General features: G+C 38.1%; 1 protein-coding gene across 9 annotated transcripts in view; it reads right to left on the minus strand.

Moving 5' to 3' along the window:
• Positions 1–2,397: 2,397 nt before the first annotated feature.
• Positions 2,398–23,572, minus strand: part of LOC148541905 (uncharacterized) — a 165,025-nt gene continuing 143,850 nt past the window's right edge. For 7 of the 9 annotated variants that reach the window (XM_088475402.1, XM_088475437.1, XM_088475446.1 and 4 more), the window contains 3 exons: positions 17,355–17,432; positions 9,264–9,302; positions 2,398–3,231 (listed from right to left, as the gene is read on the minus strand). In XM_088475402.1, coding sequence (XP_088331528.1) covers positions 3,199–3,231; positions 9,264–9,302; positions 17,355–17,432 — 150 coding nt within the window. In that variant the 3' untranslated portion in view covers positions 2,398–3,198. Of the gene's footprint in view, positions 3,232–5,082; positions 5,412–9,263; positions 9,303–17,354; positions 17,433–23,572 lie in introns of those variants that run through there. The other 2 variants (XM_088475419.1, XM_088475410.1) reach the window with 2 other exon arrangements.

Raw genomic sequence — 23,572 nt, forward strand, 5'->3', positions numbered from 1 at the left:
AGAGCATTGCCTAACTCTAAACCAGTTGTGTTATGGACACAAGTCACAGACTTTTTATTAAAACTATTTGAAACATTTATGGACACTGGTGCCCAGGAAAAAGGTGGTGTAAATCCGATGCAATCACCCTTTTACCTTAACTTCTAAACTGTTACTAAACTGTTACTTGGTAACTAGGTTACAAAATGTCACAACACTTTTTTCCTGTGCAGAATGTTCCTTAAGTATCCCATCATTGTATCCATTCACATGTAATGTTTTGGCCTGTTGTTTGTAAACTGTCATAATTCATTGGAATTAAAACAAGTGGATTGTATCTGAAAATGTTATAATCCATGCAGTTATAGGTTCAGGCACCACAGATCAAATTGCATGTTTCATTGTTTTTCTATGGGAAAATATATTAACCCAACATCGACAAAGAAACATATTTAAGCACATTTGAATGCACAATTACTATATGTTTTATGAATTTCAAAGATTGTAATTTAAAATGTATACTACTCGTGTTGACTAATACAGTACTACAGTTTTAACAGTGTAAATACTGAATGGCTTACATGTCCCATTTATTTGCTGGATGTGTTAATCCCCACTGTACTCCTTCCCCCACTCCCCTCCTAGCCTTCTGTTTATATATATATATCTTAAAAATTGATTGACTATTTAGGCTTCAAATATGCCAGGTTAAGACAATCCTAGTTGCATGTCTAAGCTACTGACACGGGGAGGGATATATCAAACTTTAGAGACAAGTTGTCCATAGCATCCAATCAGCTTCTGTCAATTATCTAGTACAATTTATAAATTCAAAGAAGCTGTTTGGTTGCTATGGTCAACTTTTCCACTTTATCTACCTCTAAGGTTTGATACATCTCCCCAAAGGACTTATTACAAGACAGGTGAAGTTTACAAAACTATATATAATTGCTTAAGCTTATAATGCAATTAAAGGGACAAGACAAGGTCTGTAAAACCTAGAAAAATCTCAGATAAAACTGTCCATAAACTCATAGTGTGGTTAAATCTGCAAATGTGAAACTGTATTATTGGTTTGCCGGTTCACAGTACAGCATTGCTTATATAGAAAAGATCTACATTGAACTATTCTCAGAGAGAAACCTTTCCTGTGATCGCATAACAAAAGTCAACGTCTGCGGTATGAAGAATAATACTTAGATAAGCCAGACACTTTCTGGATCAAAGCACCATGGGCCAATGAAAAAAAAAGCTAGTGAAATATTAGGTTTTAGAATAACTCTCACAATAGCCATACTTAAATATGATTGAAACTCGTATGGATAGTCCTAAGCTTGAAGAGTTCTGCAAGAAAGAGAGCATTTTTGAGGCAAACAGATATAAACTTGTTGGATACAAAAACTATCAAGCTGTGATTTCTGCCTGACAGGATGCCCAAACCTATGCACTTGTCACAGTCACAGATTTATTTATTTCAATATACCTATATTCAGCAAACGGATATGCATGAAAATGTGCAGAAATATGTCATATTCAAGCTTGTACCTTATAGAGGCTGTGGAGTCTATGTACTAAGCCTTGGATGGAGATAAAGTACCAACCAAGCAGCTCCTGTCATTTTTCAAACACAGCCTGTACAGTGACAGTTAGGATCTGATTGGTTGGTACTTTATCTTCATCCACTTTATCTCTCTCCAAGGCATAGTACATTGACCCCTGTATTCTTTATCCTTAGAAATACAGTGATACACGCAGTATAACCAGGGTGCCCAAACTTGGCACCATTTACATAGGACACAATAAATGTAAGGAAATACAAAATGGAAACACTACACTGAAACCTGTGTGTGATAATATTGTTACACATCTTCATACCATCATACTATTTACATTGTAACATAAAAAGGCATACCACCTGCAGCTCTGTTCAATTATTTAAAAACAAAACAAACAAAAAACATAGTAAGAAAGCATATAAAAAGAGAACCCTCGCCATCCATATTGAACACATAAAAAACAGTTTTGTCAACTAGAACAAAACTTAAGTGGTTAAATTCCACAGGCTGCTACACATTGTGAAATTTGGCATTTTTGCCTGAATTTGGCTCCCTCAACCAACACAGAATTTGAGCACGAAGAATTAATTTTGCTGCAAAATCTATATCTCTGTAATATTTAACCAACATTTATTTTTTTTGGATCTATCATAGCTTACTATACTTATTGTCAAAATGTAATGCCAACCCCTTAGTGGAACAGTACTCTGGTTGAGCACATCTGGCAGTGAAGGGGTTAAATGGAAAGATCCCAGATCATTTTAAAATTGGCAAAGGAATTACCTGGAATACTGCAGTTTAACAGAAAAAACCCACTCTGAGGTCATCTGTCATAGTGCTGCATGTATACAAAATAGTGGGACCAGGTTGACCTTGTCACCGAAGTACTAATTTTATATAAAAATGAATGGTTACTATGATTATACAGCAAGTATTTAGGCTAATCTTACTGTATATATTATATAGACATATATGCATGTGTGTGCCTCATATTTCTATACACTTTACAGCAGTTATATCTAGATCAGCAAATAAAAAAATGCACCAGAGCTCTAAGAAATAACAGATGAAAACATCACATAAAAAGATAAAATAAGTGTGTGTTGTTAAATAATAGCAAATGGAATTCCTAAATAAGATACAAATGTTTGCAGCTTGGAGATTTAAAGGCAGTGGGAGCATTATGGTGGAATCATCAAAAGCCATCTTGGGGGAAAATACCTTCTGGTTTTCCTCATTAATCTACAGTCATTACCCAACAGTAAAACATATTTTTTCTCTCCAAAATATACTGTTGGAGTTCATTTAATGGAACTGTCCTGTAGAAATAGTCTCTCCAGTTATCAGTGACCATTATGTCACACATAATGGACTCTTCATATAGTAAAACATTATGGGAACCACTAAGAGAACACCATAAACACAGTGCAACATCTCTCTTTCTTGCCCTACCGTCTATCTTGAAGGTTATATAAAGAGTTTTGCGGTAGCAATACAATGAAACTCATTAAAGGCAACTTTTCTCCTTTAGCGTTTCCAATGGTGACCAAGTCTTTTCCATCACCAGAAGATGGACATCCTGAAGTCATCAAGCCTTGGAGACTCTTGTCCTTATCTTCCACATTTGTAGACCAAAATCAGATTTACTGAGTTGTATCCAGCTTCACTTTTTGGCTATTAGCCATGGAGTCTGACCCTTAAAGTACCAAATGAAGGTGCTTTCATGAGTAGGCTTTATGAAATAAAGCAGCACTGACAAGGTTTTAAACCAGGCATATTCAAGATTTGGTTCTATTACTTAGCCACTTTACACTTAGGCACTTAGAGGAATACTTTTCAGTCTTTGAAAATAGTTGATATTTATAAATTGTTGTCTGGTAATCTTTACAGTCCAAACTGAGGTAGTAAATATGTATGTAATTGTGTTATTGAATTAATGACCATTTGTATGGCACTCATTATTTTGGTTATAATATGCAAAATAAACAAAATAAACTTTTACTGCATAAGTAAAACCATCTATTCTCTATTTGAATTGGGTCACATCTGATATTTATTTATTTAGGGTTTGTTTTTGTTCTATAAAGGATGCAGAAAAGGATTGCCGCTGAAATCAGTAATATAGTTACAGGTGCTCCTGCAAGCTAAAATAATATATTACTATGCACCATACCAAATGATGAGACACAACATAATATAAATATACAAATTTATGTTCCCAATGGGAAAAAAATAAACTAAAATGTTCAAATATGCTTAAATGCACACATTACAACATATTTTTTATGACTGTCCTCATTTAAGATGTTTTTCATTCCAGAATCCAGATTTCTTAGTGATGTCCTCGAAATATTAATAATTGTAACCTGTGCATTAGTAGCTAGCCTGAGTAGCATCATAATGTTTGGGAAATTATTATCTCTATCTTAACATTGAGGCCCAATTGAATTATTTGCAGCTTAATTAAATTTGTAATAATATTGCATATATAATTCAATTCACTTATATTTTGTTTAACTATAAGATGTATTTGCTGCTTTAAGTAAAAAAAAAATAATAATATATATATATATATAATTTTTTTACTATTTACATATACATATATTTTTACTAAAGCCATTGTTGTCTTGGTTAATGTGTAACTAAATAATGGATTTGTGTCGACTTGGTGTGCAATGTGAAATTTTAAATAAATACAGGAATGCAAATATTTTTTATGTTAATGTCTTTGTATATCCCTACAAATTGTAATTAAAAGACCCTGAACTTTTAACTCCAGATACTATGTTATTGTTTAATGTTTCTGAATTTGCAATCACCAAATTTTTAAAATGCATTTGTAATCAATAGCTAGCATAGTATCCCTAATGTAAGAAGTGCATTGAAATTTAAAGGTATTTCCTCTTTTGTAGAATTACAAGAATAATATATGTTGCAGTTTATCAGCATACTAGAAAACCTGGTAATAACAATGTTAGAGCTGCTTTGTACAGGATAAAAAATGGACATAAATTTGGAGAACAGAAATACAGGGTATACCCATGCATTACACGCAGAAATCACAATACAATAATACCAAGCAAGCAATCTTTAAAAACACTTCAAAAGTTTTGGAAGCATTTCTGTACTTTGGTTTTCCCAAGACCTCAGAACAAACTAAATTCCGCACCGTCTACATGACAGATGGTTTTAATTTTGTACGGAGATTGTTCAATCCATAAATTATAGAGCACTTGTTTAGAGTCAGGGTTTATCACAAAACTTGAAAACAAAGATCTTTCAAAACTTACCCAGTTAAGAAGGGGATATATTAGACTGTAATGGCTGGGCAATATAGGGGAGGTTGTTAACTATTTGACACATTTTAACATTACAAACATTAAAAAAAAAACTAAATTTTGTATTTTGCTTGCTGGAAATATAAAGTTATATTATTTTTTTTGTCTAATCCACCTTTGGGGCTATTTAAAAATGTTACTTACAGAAATGACATTTTACAATGACATTAAATAAATGTATTCATGTTAAATACCATTGGTGTGAAACATTGTATTTTTTATTAACCATCATACTCAGGAAAACGGCCATCAATTTTCTGATGTACTTTTGGCACCAAAGTATAATAACTTAAAAAGCGGTATTTAATAACTGTGCACAAATATCATGCAAATACAGCAGCATTTTTTTTCCACAAATATTAGAAAAGCAAAATAAACAAAAAATATACACAATGGTTCAAAAATGAGGAAACCTTTTAGTATTTCTGTACAAAATGCAAAAAATGTGGTGTGTCTTTTGTTTTTTTCTACGGAACACTGTATAAAAATAAATATTCTATGTACAGACACACAGGACAATCCCAGGTTAGAACGATCACTGCAAAAGAAAACATAAATGTGGGTTAGTTTTGAAATGCTAGAACTTGGGTGTTGAGTTCAAGGAGAAAAAGAGAACATTTGAAAGAAAGGTAACAAAGATCTGGTACAAATTGGGTATGGAAAGAGGTAAGGTAAAAACTGACAACACCTTTGATGCTTTTCAGTGATCATTCTTAAGAATGACATTAACTGAAAATTTAATTGGTGACAACCGGGAAGGATATACTAGCAAGCACTGGGTAAAGAGGCTAAAGGTGCAGTGATATTGCAACTTTGTGGATGTCAGCTTATACATTAAGCCCATATTTTCAGATAGCGAGATATGGACAATTCAGGATTAAGTACATTTTACAGCTATGCCACACCTGTATTTTTTCACCAACAAGTGGAAATTCATCCCCCAAAACTTTTATAGCAGCTGTATATAACAGTGTGAACATTAACAAATAGTTCCCATGAAACAGGTGGAATGCAGCACATTGCCATGAAAATAGTTTCACTATTGCTTTTCTGATGGTATTTAATGGTATGCAGTATGGGCACCTATTTTTTGGTTTAATTTTTTATTCTTATAACTAGTTCAAAAATGAATAAAATAAGCATCTGACACCTTGCCTAGAGTATAGAAGCTACTATAAATCTTGTATCAAATTGTAATTTTAGGTGAGTACTGCCAACTTTTTTCTGAGTCCAATATCTTTTTCATAGAAAAAAAGTACTGAGCTTCACACAATCCTTACAGGGTAACCAGGAAACAACAGATATAAAGCATGGGAAACCATAGAGGACATTTAAATCCAGAATCTATCCAATATCAAATGGAAACACATTTTTTTAACATTGGTTTATTAATAAAACTGAAGTTAATTTAATTAATGTTGCCATCATCGTAAATTGGCATGTGACCATTTTGCAGAATGTTGCCATTGCACTATTTAAAAGCTGTTACAAAAAAGTGCCACTGTCCTTTTAATGAGCATACAAATTAGATAATTTCAGTCCTAGGGTAGGAAGGGACATTTTGCAAAGACCCTCATCCAGTGGTGGTTTGAGCGTTCCAAACTTCAAGCTTTATTGCATGGCAGTCAGACTTGCTCAATGTGTACTATGGAACCAACCCAAGTCTGAGAGAATCTGGGTGTCAATTGAATCACAAATGCTTAAATTAAACTCAGTTTCTTCTTTGTTATGGTTCCCCCGACTGACCAGACTCAAGGCATCTTTACATCATCCTGTTTATTTCTACCATTCTAGATATTATTTTACCAACCATCTATTTCAAATTGCTCCACACCCTAGCCCGATAATCACTATATTTGACAATCCTGACTTTCGGCCTGGATGTAGTCCAGCTTCCTTTATACAAAACGGGGGAATCAGAATAATGAATGATATTACGTGTGATCTCATATTTCCTACTTTATCGGATATACAAGCCAACTCTTCCATCCCCTCCACAAAGCTATTTCAATATTTACAAATACGGCACTTTCACCCAACAATTAAATCGCGTCTAACTAGTAGACAGCCCACCTTTATTGAGTCCTTAATTTTAAGGGGTGCTAGCACCAAGGGCCTTATCTCCTCATTATAAGAAGAACTTGTGCATCATAGTTCTGAGACGAAAGACCCACATAAGATGGCATGGGAGGGTAGTTTAGATAATGAAAATTGGGGCGATATATATGCCAACGTGGCATCTAGCTTATATACGTTTGCATAAAAGAGAGCATTTACAAATTGTTTTATAGATGCTATTATGTCCCTTTCAGGTTAAATAAAATGCACCCTAACATTTATGTTTTGAGATGGATCTCCAACATATTTTTATATTGGAATGTTTCTGCATATATGGTAGAACTGCCTGAAACTAGTCCCCTTTTGGAATGAGATTAATACTGGTTCACTCCATAATGGACTTACACTTTCCTCTCAATCCTAAATAATTAAATTATTTCAACATGTAGTTATGGCAACCACATGTGTTTTAGCAGCTTCTTGGAAAAAAATAGAGGTTCCATCTGAGATCATAGCCAAAATCTGGCACATTCATTCTATGGAATATAAGACTGGATTCTTAAGAATTTTTCCAAAAGTGTCACTAAAACATGGGAGCCATGGACCTATCATTTTCACTTATAATTGATTACTGCAAAGTACTCTCCGACGTTTTGCTTTCTCTCTTAGCTCACATAGACTTTCCCTTCCCCACGTCTCTCAACTCCTCTCCACAATCTACATTCTTACTTTTATTCTTATCTTTTAATTTTTTTTCTCTACAATCTTCTTTCCAACATAATGTAATCTTCCGGATGAGTCTTCATTATGGTTTATAGTGCCGTGGCACTCACTTGTTCAAATGTTATTTTATATGTCTACTGTTAATTATTGTTGCACTATTTATTTTATGCAGACCTCTGAGTAGATCGATTGTCTATTGTCTCTCTTCCAACCAACAAAATTTCACTTTAAAAAAAAAAAGAGAACATTATGTTTGTGCAAATCATGTGTACGTTGAAATCTGCCTATGATTATTCTATAATTCTTCTATAATGTTATCTCTTGTATCATGCTTGATGCATCCTTGAAAATATGTGGACAGCACTTAATAAATGTAGTGTTCCAATAGCAAAAACTCCTCTGGTCCACATTGGTGTTAAATATTGAAGCTAAAAGCAGAGACAAACTTTATAGTTTTTAATTGCTTGTAATAAAACATTAGAATCGTATTCTCAAAACTTCCCCACAGCATAGTGCGCTATGTACTTAATGAGCATTCCTATAGAACGCTACTATCTTGCATTAATCATGCAAACTGTTGGAATTTTACACTAGTCAAACACTTTTATGAAAGCACGTGCTAACAGGTCCATTCTCTTAAAAATGTGGACTTAATTATTAGCCTTTTCCTTTGCTTGTTTCTTTTGCATTAAACGGGCTTTGCTTGGGAATTGGGCAAATATTTTGTTGGTTGTGTTCCTCTTTTCATTCTGCAACTGTAAGAAAATCACTACCACCAATAGTTTGAAGAAACCTTCAACTATTTATATTTTCCATAGTCTACAACTATTACCTGCAAAATAATTGTGTTCACGAATATTGGCAATGAAAACTAGAACATCTACAAAGGCTTTAATCTGGCCCTCAGCATTTTGTGACTTTTACATTACATACTCAGTTCTATGATATCATTTTGTTCTCATCAAATCTTAAATCAAAATTGGTTCATTTCAAACTCTGCTAGTCTGCTATGTCTGATTTAGTGTAAGCAGGTCATTGGCTCCAACATACACTGCTCAAATGCTTGATGCCAGGGCAAGGTCATATTGTTTATGTGCAATAAAAGTTCTGGGAAGGTGGGAAGTTCATAACATTAAACCACAAAATTAACCTTAGTGATCATCATTTATAATAAAAGAGAAACACTATAATAAATTATAATACTGTGGCAAGGGTCCTAATATAATAATGTCCATGTTCTCGTATATAAGACATATCCCAGGATATATTAGGTAGTTTGTGTTGGAAATCTGCACTTTTCTCAGACCCACATGTGTAACAATTATGTTAAACTAGTGAGAATATATTGATCCATGCAGAGAACACATATATTTTGTGCACAATACACAATGGCGAGCAGCATGCCAGCAATCAATAGGACTGCAAAATAATGTATTCATCTATAATATTCATTCATTAGAATTAACTGTTACATAAATGTGACTTTAAGGATTAGGCAACGTCATATAACTGATCCACTATATGTGCAACAAACAATTCACAATGCAATATATATATATATATATATATATATATATATATATATATATATATATACTGCTGGTCTTACCTTATTCCAGCAGCCTTGTACTGGTAAACCATCTTCTCCCTAAAGATTTAAGTAATTGCATGTTTTTTTTGTGAGTATTCAATTGTAGTGAGAGAACACATGCAGTAACATAGTAATAAAAAACAAAAACATCCATTTAGAAAAGCTATGCTTCTTTACACACATAAATGTCACCGTAATCTAGTTAGAATGGTTTCACAGAAACTCAATGTGAGATGAGAACTCTCAACCTATTTTCCTCTAAAAAATTATAGTTATTCTTTTACTAACTCAACAATGTTAAATCATTTTAAAGAAATTGTGTGTAATTTGCACTACATACAGATGGAGACATTTTCATTTAGACAAGTGGTGCATATAAACGCTAGTTGCACCAGTCATACTGTTCACATTAACCCTGGTCTCTCTGAAAAACAATGCCAGGCAGGGATGTTACAGCACAAGCCAGCCTTCTTTCTGTGCCCAGCAGTTTGCATCATTCATCTAAAAGAAGAGGCGTCTCCTAAATAGTTGTGTAGGCAACTAGTACCCCTAACTATACACTGTGTGTAATTGTGATATCAACTACAATGCAACTACCATGTACTGTACGTGCTTTTGCTGCAGTTTTTTAGATGTGTTTTAAATGCATTTTTAATGATCTGGAAAAGGATGGGATGGATGTGACAATAAGATAATAAAATATACACTACTTTGTGTTTCTGTTTGTGTTGCAATAACATTTTTTGGACTGTGCAATTGTTACATTTCAGCACATCTAAATGATATAGGGCCTGATTCAGCACGGATGACAATTGCGATCGCAGCCACCATAGAGACGTCCACTACTGCTTTCTCACATACGTAATACCTCGCAGTCCTACGTATACATCGGTGACATCGAAGCACATCAGGCTGTCACGCACAATTACAGCACCTCTGACCCGTCGCAGAAACTGCGTCTCGTTACACGTAGCAGGCTCTCAAGCTGCGTAAGCAATCACAGTGGCTAATTTATGCACGCCCATGCGACGGCGTTTCTCCAACCACTCTCACATCACCACCCCCAAACGCTTATGGCCTGTCACACACTCTCCGATGGATTCCTGTCTGCGTGCGTGACCGCAGTGCGATTGCCAGGCACGCAGTGCAGTGCGTACGCATGCGCAATGGCAAACACTCGCTCGATCTTCATACGTAGTTGCAGTTGTGATCGCTGCTGATTCAGGCCCATAGTTATCTATAATATGCTTGTAAAATGCAAGCACAAAATATGTATATATTAAAAGGCGTTTTGAATGCTTACGCGGTTCTGTGCTTGCATTTATACTCCCGTAAAAAAATTAATCTCAAATTGAAAAGAGCAGATGGGCGGAAGTAGGTGCTGCTCATGCAAATGGTTGAAATTCACCAGCGTATTCTGGTGATGCTCCCCGACTGCCTGTGTTGTCAGTGTTCCTGCTACTTGTATGTTTCTATAATCAAACCCAAGGCCAACACAGGAGCCATGCACACAACCATACCGACTGACTTTCATGTTAGTGCATTACAAGCTAAAACTGGTATAAACACATATTATTAGCAAACAGAATCATGAGGGGTATCAGCTTAAGTGTGCAGACAATAGATTCCATTTTAATTGATATCTACCACCATTAGGTTGCTGATTGCATGACTGAGACCATGGGTGACCTACTGAGCAAGAGTTGTGTCAGTACAACCCAGATGTCTATGTGTGTAAGTACCAGAGGGTGCATTTTTATAACTAATGTTACCTTATGCTCTATGGCCATTTCAAATATTGTGAGGCCTATAAATATAAATCATGCAGTATGTCTACTTCTCACATGAACCACCTTGTAGATCAAAAACATTTCAGGATAGTACATAGAGCCTGATTCAGCATGGATCGCTACTGAGATCGCAGCACCGTAATTGCATGGAAGTCTGTTGTAAAAATATACTAATGAAAACAATCGCAAAGCCATCGCACAGCCAGCATAGAGACGCACACTACCGCTTACTCACATCCGTAATACCTTGCTGTCTTGCGTATACATCAGTAACATCGACCCCTCACGCAGAATTACAGCAGGTCTGACCTGTCCCAGAAACTGCAAGTCTTGTTGCACGCAGTGAGTACTCAGGCTGTCTATGCCGTCTCAGTGGCTAATTTATGCACGCCAAGGCAACGGCGTTTAAACAGACAGACACGTCTGCGTTTCTCCAACCACTCACCCATCACCTCCCCCAAACGCTCACAGCCTGTCACTCACTCTGCGATGGCTTTTATTCTGCTTGAGTGATCTCAAAGTGATCGCAATGCTAACTCATGCACGCGTATTGCGCTGCATACGCATACTCAGTATGCACCATCAACCGATCTGCGTACGCTCTTGCAATAGCAATCCGTAATGAATCAGGCTTATAGTGTGCAAAACAGAGTGTACAATACAGGTTATAGGGTACAATGTCAGATAGTACATAGGGTACAATGCAGGATAGTATATAGGATACTAGCTCAGCCTCTCTATTTGAATGCTACACACCAACAATGAATACAGTATAAGCCACATTTCATGTCTCTTTATAATAATGACAAGTTTTCCATCTAGCATTTTAGCATGGCTCCAGCATCATATTCAGAGCCAGATTGTAGGCAGTACAAACTATGGGCACCCCACAAGTTAAAAGGTCCATTAGTTGGGCCAGGTGACTTTGTGGACCAACCGCAGTGAGCTTGCAATTTTCTATCAACTAGCATGTTCACACCCAATAGGCTGCATACACAGCACCTGGGCCTCCTCGGTACAGATGTGTACTTTATACTGTGGCTTCAGTTATGATAAATAGCCCATCTCGGGGCGCCAAGCAGCTTTCTCGCTCAAAATGTGCGCCTTATTCACTAACATAAAACTGGGAGAGACAAAACTACATTGCTATCTTACACTGATCAATTTGATGTGCGACATTTGTACATGTGTGTGTGACTGAGTTTGAATCTGTGTAAAAGGGCTCCAATTCGAGCAGCCGCAGCTTTTCCTCACGCCAAGTTCCGTTGTGCTTCACCTGCGACTTTGTACATGTATAAAACCTTTTCCGTTGTCCTTAAAATCTTAGCCTAGTGTCTAGCCTACGCTATGAGCGGCTTTTCTGTGAATCTGCGATGCGTATAAGACACAAAATTTAAAGAAAAATATGGTATGCTACTTCTCTAGGAGCCTCTGAGTCACACCAGTGGGGTAAATTAACTAAAGTGAGAGTTTTTAGAAGTGAGTTTTAAAAGTGATGTTGCCCATAGCAACCAATCAGATTCTAGCTATTATCTTCTAGAAGGTGCTAGTTAAATATTAAGCAAAATCTGATTGGTTGCTATGGGCAACATCACTTTTAAAACTCACTTCTAAAAACTCTCACTTTAGTAAATTTACCCCCAGCAGTCTCACTCCATATGGTGTATAGATGCTAAGTGTATGAGAACACATCTGTATAGACAAGTGAATAGCAGGGTGAGGGGTGTGCATCATGTAAGTAATACTAGTGTTTTGACTGCTTAAGGGATAGATGTCACACTAGACACTAGAGAGGGGGATACTCAGTACAGAAAAATATAAGCAATAAATGAGCATGTGGGTACACAAGATTAGCCCTTTTCCGACCAAAGCTGTTTCTATAAAGAAAGTTAGAAATGTTACATCATGTACTGTAAGAGTATTTTACCATCATTATGTAGGTGGATTACAATAATGTTACTTTCTCATATGTTATTGGCATTTTATTTGCACTAGTCATGTCACTGGTAAACATGGATCATTACTGTATACTCAAATTGTATTGTTGCTTTATATGTACGTTTTTTGAAGCACTTTATATTATGCTGTATTTCCCGTAATGAAATGGAGAAGTTGTTGTTACCCGGGTCAATGAGGAACACACCACACCTCCTTCTCATCCAATGTAGGCAACCCTACAAATGTGGTGCCGAATGTTTCCACTTTATCTACAAAACATTGTAAATATGATACTTGGCTTTTATTTAGGGAACTTGCGATGACTTATTCACTTCTCTATATTCCTTTGCAGCCCTGATGCACAGAGATTTTAGAATTAATTACGATATTACATTCTCCATAGTGATTTCACCAAATCAGCCTCTGAGATTAATGATTATCTCGTTACCGTTTGTTTCCAGTAAAATAGCTGCATTATTGTATTTCTCACATAGGGCCTGATTCAGACCCGCTCGTGAGCGCTGAGTGCTCACAAGCGGGTCGATGTTGCCCAAGTGCGCATGCGCACGACGGAGGCGGCTCCGTCGTGCGCATGCGCGAGACTCGAGACCAAGCCGTCGTTATGGGTCTCGCACCAAAGGGGGCGTGTCGATGGTGAGTGACAGCACGCCCCCTTTGGTTGGCGTGCCGGGGGCGTGGCTGCCCAGATGGAGGAGTTCGCATGGGAACGCCTACTGTCTGGGGCCGGCCCCACTGACATCAATAGTGATGTCAGTGGGAGTGCTCTCAGCTCTGATAGAGCCAAAAGCACTCCAGGGCTTGCTGCAGACGAGACCCTACCTTAGGGTCTCGTCGCAAGCCCGATGGTCGCGATAGTCTGTGATCAGCGACAGCTATGCGAGCGGCCAGGAGGCCGCTCCAAAAAGTAGGAGGGACGGCCCTGATTCAGAGCGAGCGCTCTGTCAGAGCGTCCGGCTCTGAATCAGGGCCATAGATCCTTATCCTATGCCACAAGTGATTTGGGGTTTTTCACTTCTGTGATACTGTATAAAACTTTTTTGTCTTTGCATCAGATGAATGAGCTTATACTTGGGTAGTATTCAAGCATCGTATAAGTAGAGTTAGTGGTCTATGTAGACAATTGTCTTATATTGCATGTATTTGTCGCACATGGTGGGCTCAGCAGGAATGTATCATTTAGCAAGAGTTTAACTTGTGTAATAATTTGTGAAATCTACTGAAGATTCATTCTTAGAAGCATCTTGTTAATTTGAGTGTAGTACACTTTCACAACAAAATATTACTGCATGACCATATCATAATCTTTCCATAGAGAACTGACGTTTTAGCAGCTGAAAACATAAATGATGACATAAGATACAAATCAAAAAAATTGGATAAAATGTATGTGTTAAGGTTTCAGTGTCACAAATACACATTTGTAGCTTTCACTGCAAAACACCACATACAATCTTATGACAGAGAGCTAGTATAGCACAAGCTAGAAAGTCTTCAAAGCTATAGAAATCCAGTAATGACTCACCTTAAAGAAATTTTTATATCTTTGTTCTATCACTAAATTCGGTGCTTTATCTTTACAACTTTTTTTCTTTGCTTTAGAAAATCTAGTCAGTATTGCTTGTTTTTATTACTCATGGAAGCTATAGAGCTCAGGGCCTGATTCTGAGCCGGACGCTCTGAACGAGCGCCCGCTCTGAATCAGGGCGTTTTTTTTTTTTTTTGGTGCGTCCTCCTGGACGCTTGCATAGCTGTGGGTTACCACCCACATCTTATCTGAGCGTCCATGATGATGGTCAAGACCATCGCGACCATCGTGTTTGCGACGAGACCCTGCGGTAGGGTCTCGCTGCCACAAGCCCTGGAGTGATTTTGGCTCTATCAGAGCCAAAATCACTCCCACTGACATCACTAGTGATGTCTGTGGGGCCGGACCCAGACGGTAGGCGTTCCCATGGGAACGCCTCCGTCTGGGCAGCCACGCCCCGGCACGCCCACCAAAGGGGGCGTGCTGTCACTCACCATCGACAGCACGCCCTCTTTGGTGCGAGACCCCGAACGACGGCTTCCCCGTCGCTCGCTGGGTCTCGCGCATGTGCACAACGGAGCAGCCTCCGTCGTGCGCATGCGCATTTGGGTACCATCGACCCGCTTGCGAGCGTCCTGCGCTCGCGAGCGGGTCTGAATGAGACCCTCAGTTCTGATCTGTGCATAGGATAGCGTTAGATTCACAAACACCAGTTTGTGTTATATTTAAGATGCAATAAACATATCTGCTTAGATGATGTTATATAAGATTTGGTGAATACATATTGCAGGAAGGGATGTAACATCCAGTTACTGAGAGTGGGAAATCCTCTTTAATAATAGTCATACTGCTCAGCTTTAATTCAGGGAACCTGCACTGACCCACACTATGGGATATCATATGTTGAGACTTAGCAGTTAGCACACTATAGTAAATCAGGTCCGTAGTATATGTTTATCACTTTATTGGGAATGGGATTGAAATGCCGGCGGCTGTTTAGCCGATAGCAGATGCCCTACAGGAGGAGATCCCGACTGGGGCAGGTAAGTATTTTAACCCTCCCCTGTCCCCTCCCTAACCCTAACCCTCCTTTAGTGGTGCCTAACCCTAACCTCCCCCCCTAGTGCCTAATCCTTACCTCCCCCCAGGGGTGCCTAAACCTAATCCCCCTACCCACACCCTAAACCTAACCCTCCCGGGTTGGTGCCCAAACCTAACCTCCCCCGGTGGTGCCTTAGCCTAACCCTCCCCCCTAGTGGTGCCTAACCCTAACCCTCCCCCCTAGTGGTGCCTAACCCTAATCTCCCACCCCCCAAACCTAACCCTAACCCCGCTACTGTGTCTAATCCTAACCCTCCCCCCCCCCGCGGATAACGCTAAGGGCGCTCTGGACTTACCTTCGTTCGGGCTGGCATCCTAGGCGTTCCAGCGTCGGGATTAACATAGGCTCAATATTTCGATGCCCATGTTTCCGCTGTCGGGATTGAGACCGGCGGCCATAACTACATCCCTTTTATTGCTTAGTAGAGTCTGTCCCATTTGGCCATTACAGTAACGGGTACAGTATTGGGTTGATTAAGGTACTGTATCTGCTTCTTAGAAGTGTGTTATTGTGTAGAAGGAAGAAGGATCTGTTTAGAGAGTTGAGATTGTTAAGTTGATCAGCAGAAGGAATCTGGAAAGTGCTTATTAGGAATGCGTTTAAAACACACATGACGTTTATAGAGATAGGTTACTCTTTAAGGGATAGATATTGGTTACTCTTTAGGGGTCATTATCATTAATAAACTACAAAACAAGTGGATGTGCAGCATGTAACTGCTGTGTTGTTTAGCCAGCTGTATACACTCATTCTGCTTTCTGGTTGATGCCTCCTTGCAGATGTCATTTGAAGAATAGTAATCTGTTAGCACTGTACTTCAGCAAAAATAAATAATGTAACAAAGGTCCTGACAGCTATTTACAAAGACTCCCTCGTTAGTTAAATTCCAACTTTAGAATGTTTATCCTACAATGCTTGTCATGGAAGCCTCATATAATTCATTACAGTAATGGACTTTATTTCATACATTTCAATTTACATATTATAACCATTAAATTACATTAGTTTTTTCCCTGATGTACTGTCCTGTACAAGGTGAACCAGGATAATGCAAAAATCATCCCAGAAAAAGGGGCACCCCTGAAGGTAGTCAGCCTGTATAATTTGGGAATGACCACTATATGCAAACTCTCCAAGCTCAATTGAGTATTCGGTCCTGCAACACCTGTACAGGTGCATTACTGAGCAAGAAGTGCTCTTATCCCCTCAGCTCCTCACATCGCAATACATTTCTCCCCACTGTTGCTGCCATATTAACGTGCTAAATAATACATTTATGGGACAACTACCTAAGTACTGGCACATGCCATAAAAGAAATGTTGTATATTATATGTATAGGTCATACCAAAAGTTACTGCTTACTTATTATGAAGTATTATAATAATTGTGTATAGATAACTATTCTATGTACTTATTTTAAACTAATATGCAGAGAAAATGGTTCTCTCTGTAGAATTTCATATTTAGAGTTATTTGAAAACTATGCCTTTTTATAATTATAATAAAGTTTACATTTTAGAGTAAGTGTAATAACTGATAAGTAGTTGGGAAATGTAGTTGAATGAGGAAGATTTGGTGAGTAGTGTAATTCATGATCAGGAGGCAGGAGTGTGGATATTAGTACAGGATAGATGGATGTGTCAGGGATTAGTGCCTGGTAATTAAGTCATGCAAAGGATTGTGATTATAGGCAGAGCACAGCATGCAGGAAAAAGGGCTGTTAAAGTCATACCAATGGGCAAGGGGCATCCAGCCCATCCAGCCCTGGTATTCCCGGATCACCATTTTCTCCTTTTACACCTCGTTGTCCCTGTTCACAAAATCAACTATTTTTATTATTATTCCACAAGATGCAGGCACTCCTGATTTCATGGCACATCACTCCAGTCCTGTGGATTCAAAGCTGTGGGACACGATATATGGGTTTCCTTGCAATGTAAAGCCTAGATATTGGTGGTCACAATACGGAGGCTGTTCCACACCAACTACTAAACTCTCCATTGCTTTTATGCAAGTATTGGCTTTATTCTAGTTATACTATAAGACATTACTAGACACAGAGGGCCTGATTCAGAGGTGGACTCTTCTGCATCAGCTCTTCTGTCTGTTGGCGGAGCCGTGGAAGCGGTAATATGCAAATACTAGTTTCAGCCTTCACCTTGTGTACTAGCATGTATCTGAATGTGGACTGAGATACCAACTTTCATCATCTCTGCTCTTTGTAACACCACCGGTGATTCTGCACATGCCACCATCATGTGCACCATCAACATGTGCACCACCCCTATGGCCTCTGTGGCTGAGACTCTATGTCTTGGAATGCAGCCGCATTCACTAACTTGCCCGCGATGCTCCCATAACAGCCCATAAGAAAGACTTTTTTTCCGTTCACTTCAGGTCACCTCACACTCACCGCCCAGGTATGTCCACTACATTGCTGCTCAATTTGTGATAGCGTCTGAGCCGATCACAATAGCAACTTTGCGCTTGCTCAGTAGAAAATAATCGCTGAACTACGTGAACGTCGGCATTGTGTTCGTTTTTTTGCGCCCAGCTCAGAATCAGGCCCAGAGTCTGATTAATATAGAAGAATTTTGGAGAATGTGAAAGTTTCAGAACTTATAGCCGTTAAACCTTGTCATCGTGTCCAGCAACTTTGCCAGTTCTGACTGCAATACCACTTGGTGGTTCCAGTGTTGAAGAAGGGAAGAATCATTATGCACATACAGTAGAAGCAAACATTAGTGTCCCCAGGACCTGCACCAAACACTCTGTACAGCTTTAGTGATAAGAGGGATCATCAATGAACATTTAAACTATATTAGGCCCTCAAGGTTACATGAATAATCCAAGTCAGACAAGAAAACAACACATAACGTATAGTGAATCTACCATCCTTTTTGAGCAAAGAAAATTCATCAACAATTCATTAATTGTTCTTCCCATCCTCAAGTCCTACATAAAATACATTGCAAAAATCAAACATACCAACGGGCAGGGTGCATCTAATCCAGGCGCTCCTTGGTCTCCCTTATCCCCTTTAGGCCCCCTAGAGCCTTTCTTCCCCCTTTCCCCCTGCAAATAATAATTAAGTTCAACAAAAGATGTAACGACTTGTAGGATCATCCACTTCAAAGTTGTTTTAGAGAGTTATGAAGAAAAACATAATGTCTTAAAATATATTAAATATAATATTTGGTAAATTATATGTATGGTCATATGAAAAATGCATGAAATTATTGATTAAGGATGAGTAGTACAATATACATTTGGTATATAATATGGAGATTAAAAGAAATTTAAATTGTGTCTTTAATTTTTGTGTCTCAAAGAAACCTTTGTGGAACAATCAAATTTTCACAGATGTATGGATTTATATTACAGACATTGATATGGGTTACTTTTAGTTTAATTGTGATAATGTATTGGAAGATATATGGGTAGATGTTGTTTAAGTAGTTTATGTGTTTCTACATTATTTTATTCTATTGCACCAGGGAGGTATACAATTATTATTAGAATATGGTGAAAGTTACAACCATAATAAGACAGTAACATACTGGTAACTACCAAAGTAATACAAACACGTAAGTAAATGAATGTTATACAGTAATACCTGCTGAAAACAGGGACTGTTACACGTGTGGTTTATGAGTTAATTAAGCAAGTACTATCCCATCATGGGGTCATGTATGAAAATGCTGGTTGACCAATATTTTCCTTAGTATATCTATAGAAAAAGACTTCATTAAGTTTGACGGATGAAAGTTTGGCAGGATCTTCAGTGATGAAGGCTGCTAATGTTATACAATGGGCAGATCAAGAGAGGGGAGGGCCCATGTGCAACCTCCATGCTGTCCCCCCCTCCCCTGTAAAAGGCTGATTTCCGCAGTAGACTCTGGCACTTGCTGGCGCCATTTTCCTGGGGATTTATTTCCAGTGATATCTATGGCACCGATCTCCAGAAACATATTCCTGGTGATACCTGCAGTGCCGACGGAGAGGTAAGTAGTTTGAATGGGAGCAGGGTGTGCTGTGTGGGTCCCAGGGAAATGAAGCTGTTCTGATAGATTTTGGTGATCATACCCTATTAATATACTTTGTATTGGTGTTTCTTATATTTTGGTAGTTACCTGTACAATTATTTAGTAAAAGCAAAGCAGATCATATGAAGTCTGATTCATACTAGGCACATTGTGGTGGAATACAAAGTGATGAAGTACCCCCATTGCGTATAGTACAGTATTCATAAGCCCATGTATGAGGCATCTCTATAAAGAACAGGGGAATGACAGGTTTGAAATCTTGCATCAAGGAACTGTAGACAGAGACATTCAATAATCTCTGAGGGGGAGATTTATCAGACGTTCTAATGAGTACCAATGGTGATGTCTCCCATAACAACCAATCATTCTAGCCTTATTTTATAGAATGTAGTAGACAAAATGATAGCTATGACCTGATTGGTTGCTATGTGCATCATCTTCACTTGTCCACTTTAGAAGTGTTGATAAATGTTCCCCTTTATTCACCATTTGCCTGTCAGAGAGATTGAGAACTGATTGAACAATTCAGTAACTGTAACATAGATTATAGAATCAGAGTAACAGCCATAGGGGTCTATTTAGTAATTTTAAAAATGCTGAATTATAGAGAAATATTGATACTCTATATTTAGTATAGAGACAAGTGTGGAGAAATCACTGATTTCTCAGCCTTTCATTGGTTTGTGCATTCAATGTGGGCTGCACACAAACACTATTTATATAGCTGAGAAAAGCAATGCTTCTCTCAAACACATATCTGTGGACATATGACATTATGTCTGCCCGCATTGGAGAAAAGCAGGAAGAGACCATGCGTGAGTAGGCGCTTTCTCACTGTGCACTAAATTATATGTTGCCGTCTTTCGCATTCGGGAAAGACAGCAATATGGGGTGAGTTTTCTCCTTTGTCAGGTCAGTATTCTCTTCGCATGAACTGTCCTGGTAGGAGGAAAAATGCTGTCTCTAGAGCCCATATTGCCATGTGGTGTGCCACAGTCTGGTTCTCAACATACTTGTTGTGTGCAAAATGCAACATTTGTCATATTTCCCCTATCCCTATCCCAGTTATTCCCAGAAACACTATGGACTATTAAAAGGAGGTTTCCACTATTGGACAATCTAATGCTACTGGCTTTTGATTGTATGAGGTTAGTGGAAAAATCTACTTATTTTCCAACGTATTTCTAATAGGGGACATGTTTTTTATATTTAGGGTACATACTCATAACCTGTTTCACATTTGCCTGTGTGCACTGTTCCACTGGACACTCAGCTCTTCATAGCTGCAGCTTCATAACTTTTAAAAATAGTTATTAAAATGACCATAAAATAATCCCCTAATAACACTGAGGGGGAGATGTATCAATCCTTGGAGAGAGAGAGATAGTGTGGAGAAGTTGCCCAAAGCAAACAATATAGACAGTCTTTGAAATTACAGTTATAAGCTGATTGATTTCTTTGGACATGTTCACCACATTATCTCTCTCTCCAAGGCTTGATATGTCTCCCCCTCAGTGAGGGATACTTATGAACACTGGTGCACAGGCCAAGGGTGCTTGAACTCGTAGCAATCAGCCTTTGCTTGTATTTTCTAAATTGTACTAGAACAATGGCATCTCATTCGTTGCTATGGGTTACAGCTTGTGCACCGTCTCCTGCGCATCATGTCTCATAAATCTTCCCTATGGCAGTTCAGATAAACCATAATGGCTGTTTGCTCTGTATTTGTTGGAACATGTGGTAGCCATAAGTGGCAGTAACACAGCAAGCTGTCTTAAAGGACTGAAAAATATTTGGTTTAGCGTTTTCTTTCATTGACAGGCAGAGAAAACTCAGGGATGTAGTTCAAATACAATTTTCAAGTCATCTTGATCAATAGCAAATAAAATTAGTCAGACTAAAACTGTGACTTCCATGATGTATGTCAAGAATATAAACAGTACTGCATCAGACAACAAATGATGTGTTTTGCTAGTGGAAACATATGATCGATGTAAAGTATTGATGGTAAGCGCTTCTTGCTATTTTAGTTTACTAGTTATGTTATGAAAAATGGTATATTATTTTATGGTGGAGGAAGCTTATTTATTTTCTGTTGGAGAAAGGTTAGAAAATATAGGACATTATTAGGCAATGACAGCGAGGCAAAATAAATTGTGGTTTGCAAAATGAATATAGTGAAAGGATGTGAGAGGCAGGGAAAGGAACTTCAACAGAGAAAGGATAATCCGGGAGAAAAATGGAACAGGCTACAGAGGAGGTTGGAGGAAAGACCCAGGTAAAAAGGCACGAGTTAAGGAAAGGATAAAGGGGACAAAGGTGAACCTGTGAAAAGCAAAGAAAATACACACACAATAAAAGTGAAAAAAAAGGAAGTGGAGTAACAACATACAGCTACAACCTCATTGCACAAGTGTGGTGAGAGCACGTTTCAGTTGGTGTTCTCAGAAATGTTACTATGCAGCCATATTATTACACAAGACTCCTTCTCTAGGCTGACAGACCTAGATGGAGACAAGGTGCCATTACACAGCACTTTTCTTACATGACCTTCACTATTTACAAAATATCTTCAAAGGTCGCTGCACCATTCTAATGGTGTACACATGTGTAATATGGAAACTAATATTTACATTCTGCAGTTATTGGAGAAACCAAATGAAAAGTGTTTTTTTTTAGCATAAAACAGGAGTATACAATTGAATAAAATTAAAGGAAAGCTGCCATTAAGATACATGTTGTTATTGAGTAAAATGAGGTAGAATACAAAACATCAAGACACAATTTAGTGCTCTTCCAGTGAAGATGACCAATAGTATTATTGTAGATCTCTATGAATTAAATTAGATTTCAGCCCATGATAAATTTCCTAAAGTTACACCCCCCACCCCAATTAGCAGGCCTGCAGTGGTCCTGCTGGACTCCCATAGCTCAGAAAATATCCTCTCTGCACTTCAACTTGCTGATATAATACATGTTATTACAATACACAAGTGTCAGTTGTATGTGAGGAGAGAGCTGAGCACTTGTGATCTTTATGTGTAGGTGTTTCCTTCACATTACAGCGTTATGTTTCTTATCTCTATGATGTGGGCTTTTTTACAAAGTGATTAATAAGTTGCATTTTATCTACTGTAATATTTGCAAATTGCAATTGGGTTTTTATAAAAACAAGGGTATTGGTAAGAAATTCCTTTTGAACATTTATGGACTTTTACAAGTTACGCATTTCAATTCAGTTTTACGCAACAAATACAAAATCTTAATGATAGCTTTCCTTTAAGTCAGTTTAGGTGGAATGATTAAAATAGTCAGCATTCTACCTACAGTATCTGCATGCTGCAATGTGACCCATGCTCCCAAGTAACTGACACACTGTTCTCTTGCATGCAGAACATGGTATCCAATGAGGAGCAGCAGCAAAACTGGTTTGTACCCAACACCACTGTGCCATAACCACCTTAGGGACCCTTCCTCATTGGTCCCAATACAGCTTTTATTACCCTTATTTTATAGATAATAAAAGCATATAAACATTTATATGTGTGGGGGTGGTCCCCATTGGTTCCAACAGCTCCTTACCCACTAGCATTAGCACTTGTGGTCAGGAGCATTTTATTTACGTTGCAGTATTTTGTTAAGGATGTTTGCTCAATAGACTCTTTGCCCTCAACTGCCCTCCCCCAAACACAAGCATAAGTGCTCAGTAACCACCACATGTCAGACAGGATTGTGATGTCACTGAACTTTAACACAATATATCAATGGTAAGGACCCTTAATATGGTATAGCACAGTGTAATAATGTATTGAGCGTGCTATCATAAGGATGCATTGGGTGCATGTAAATGTGAGCACTCCTTTTATACAAAGATGTTTTCTATTTACATCAGTTCATTATCATT

Source organism: Taudactylus pleione, unplaced genomic scaffold, assembly GCF_031769625.1.
Source record: "Taudactylus pleione unplaced genomic scaffold, aTauple2 ptg000016l, whole genome shotgun sequence".
Taxonomy (NCBI): Eukaryota; Metazoa; Chordata; class Amphibia; order Anura; family Myobatrachidae; genus Taudactylus; species Taudactylus pleione.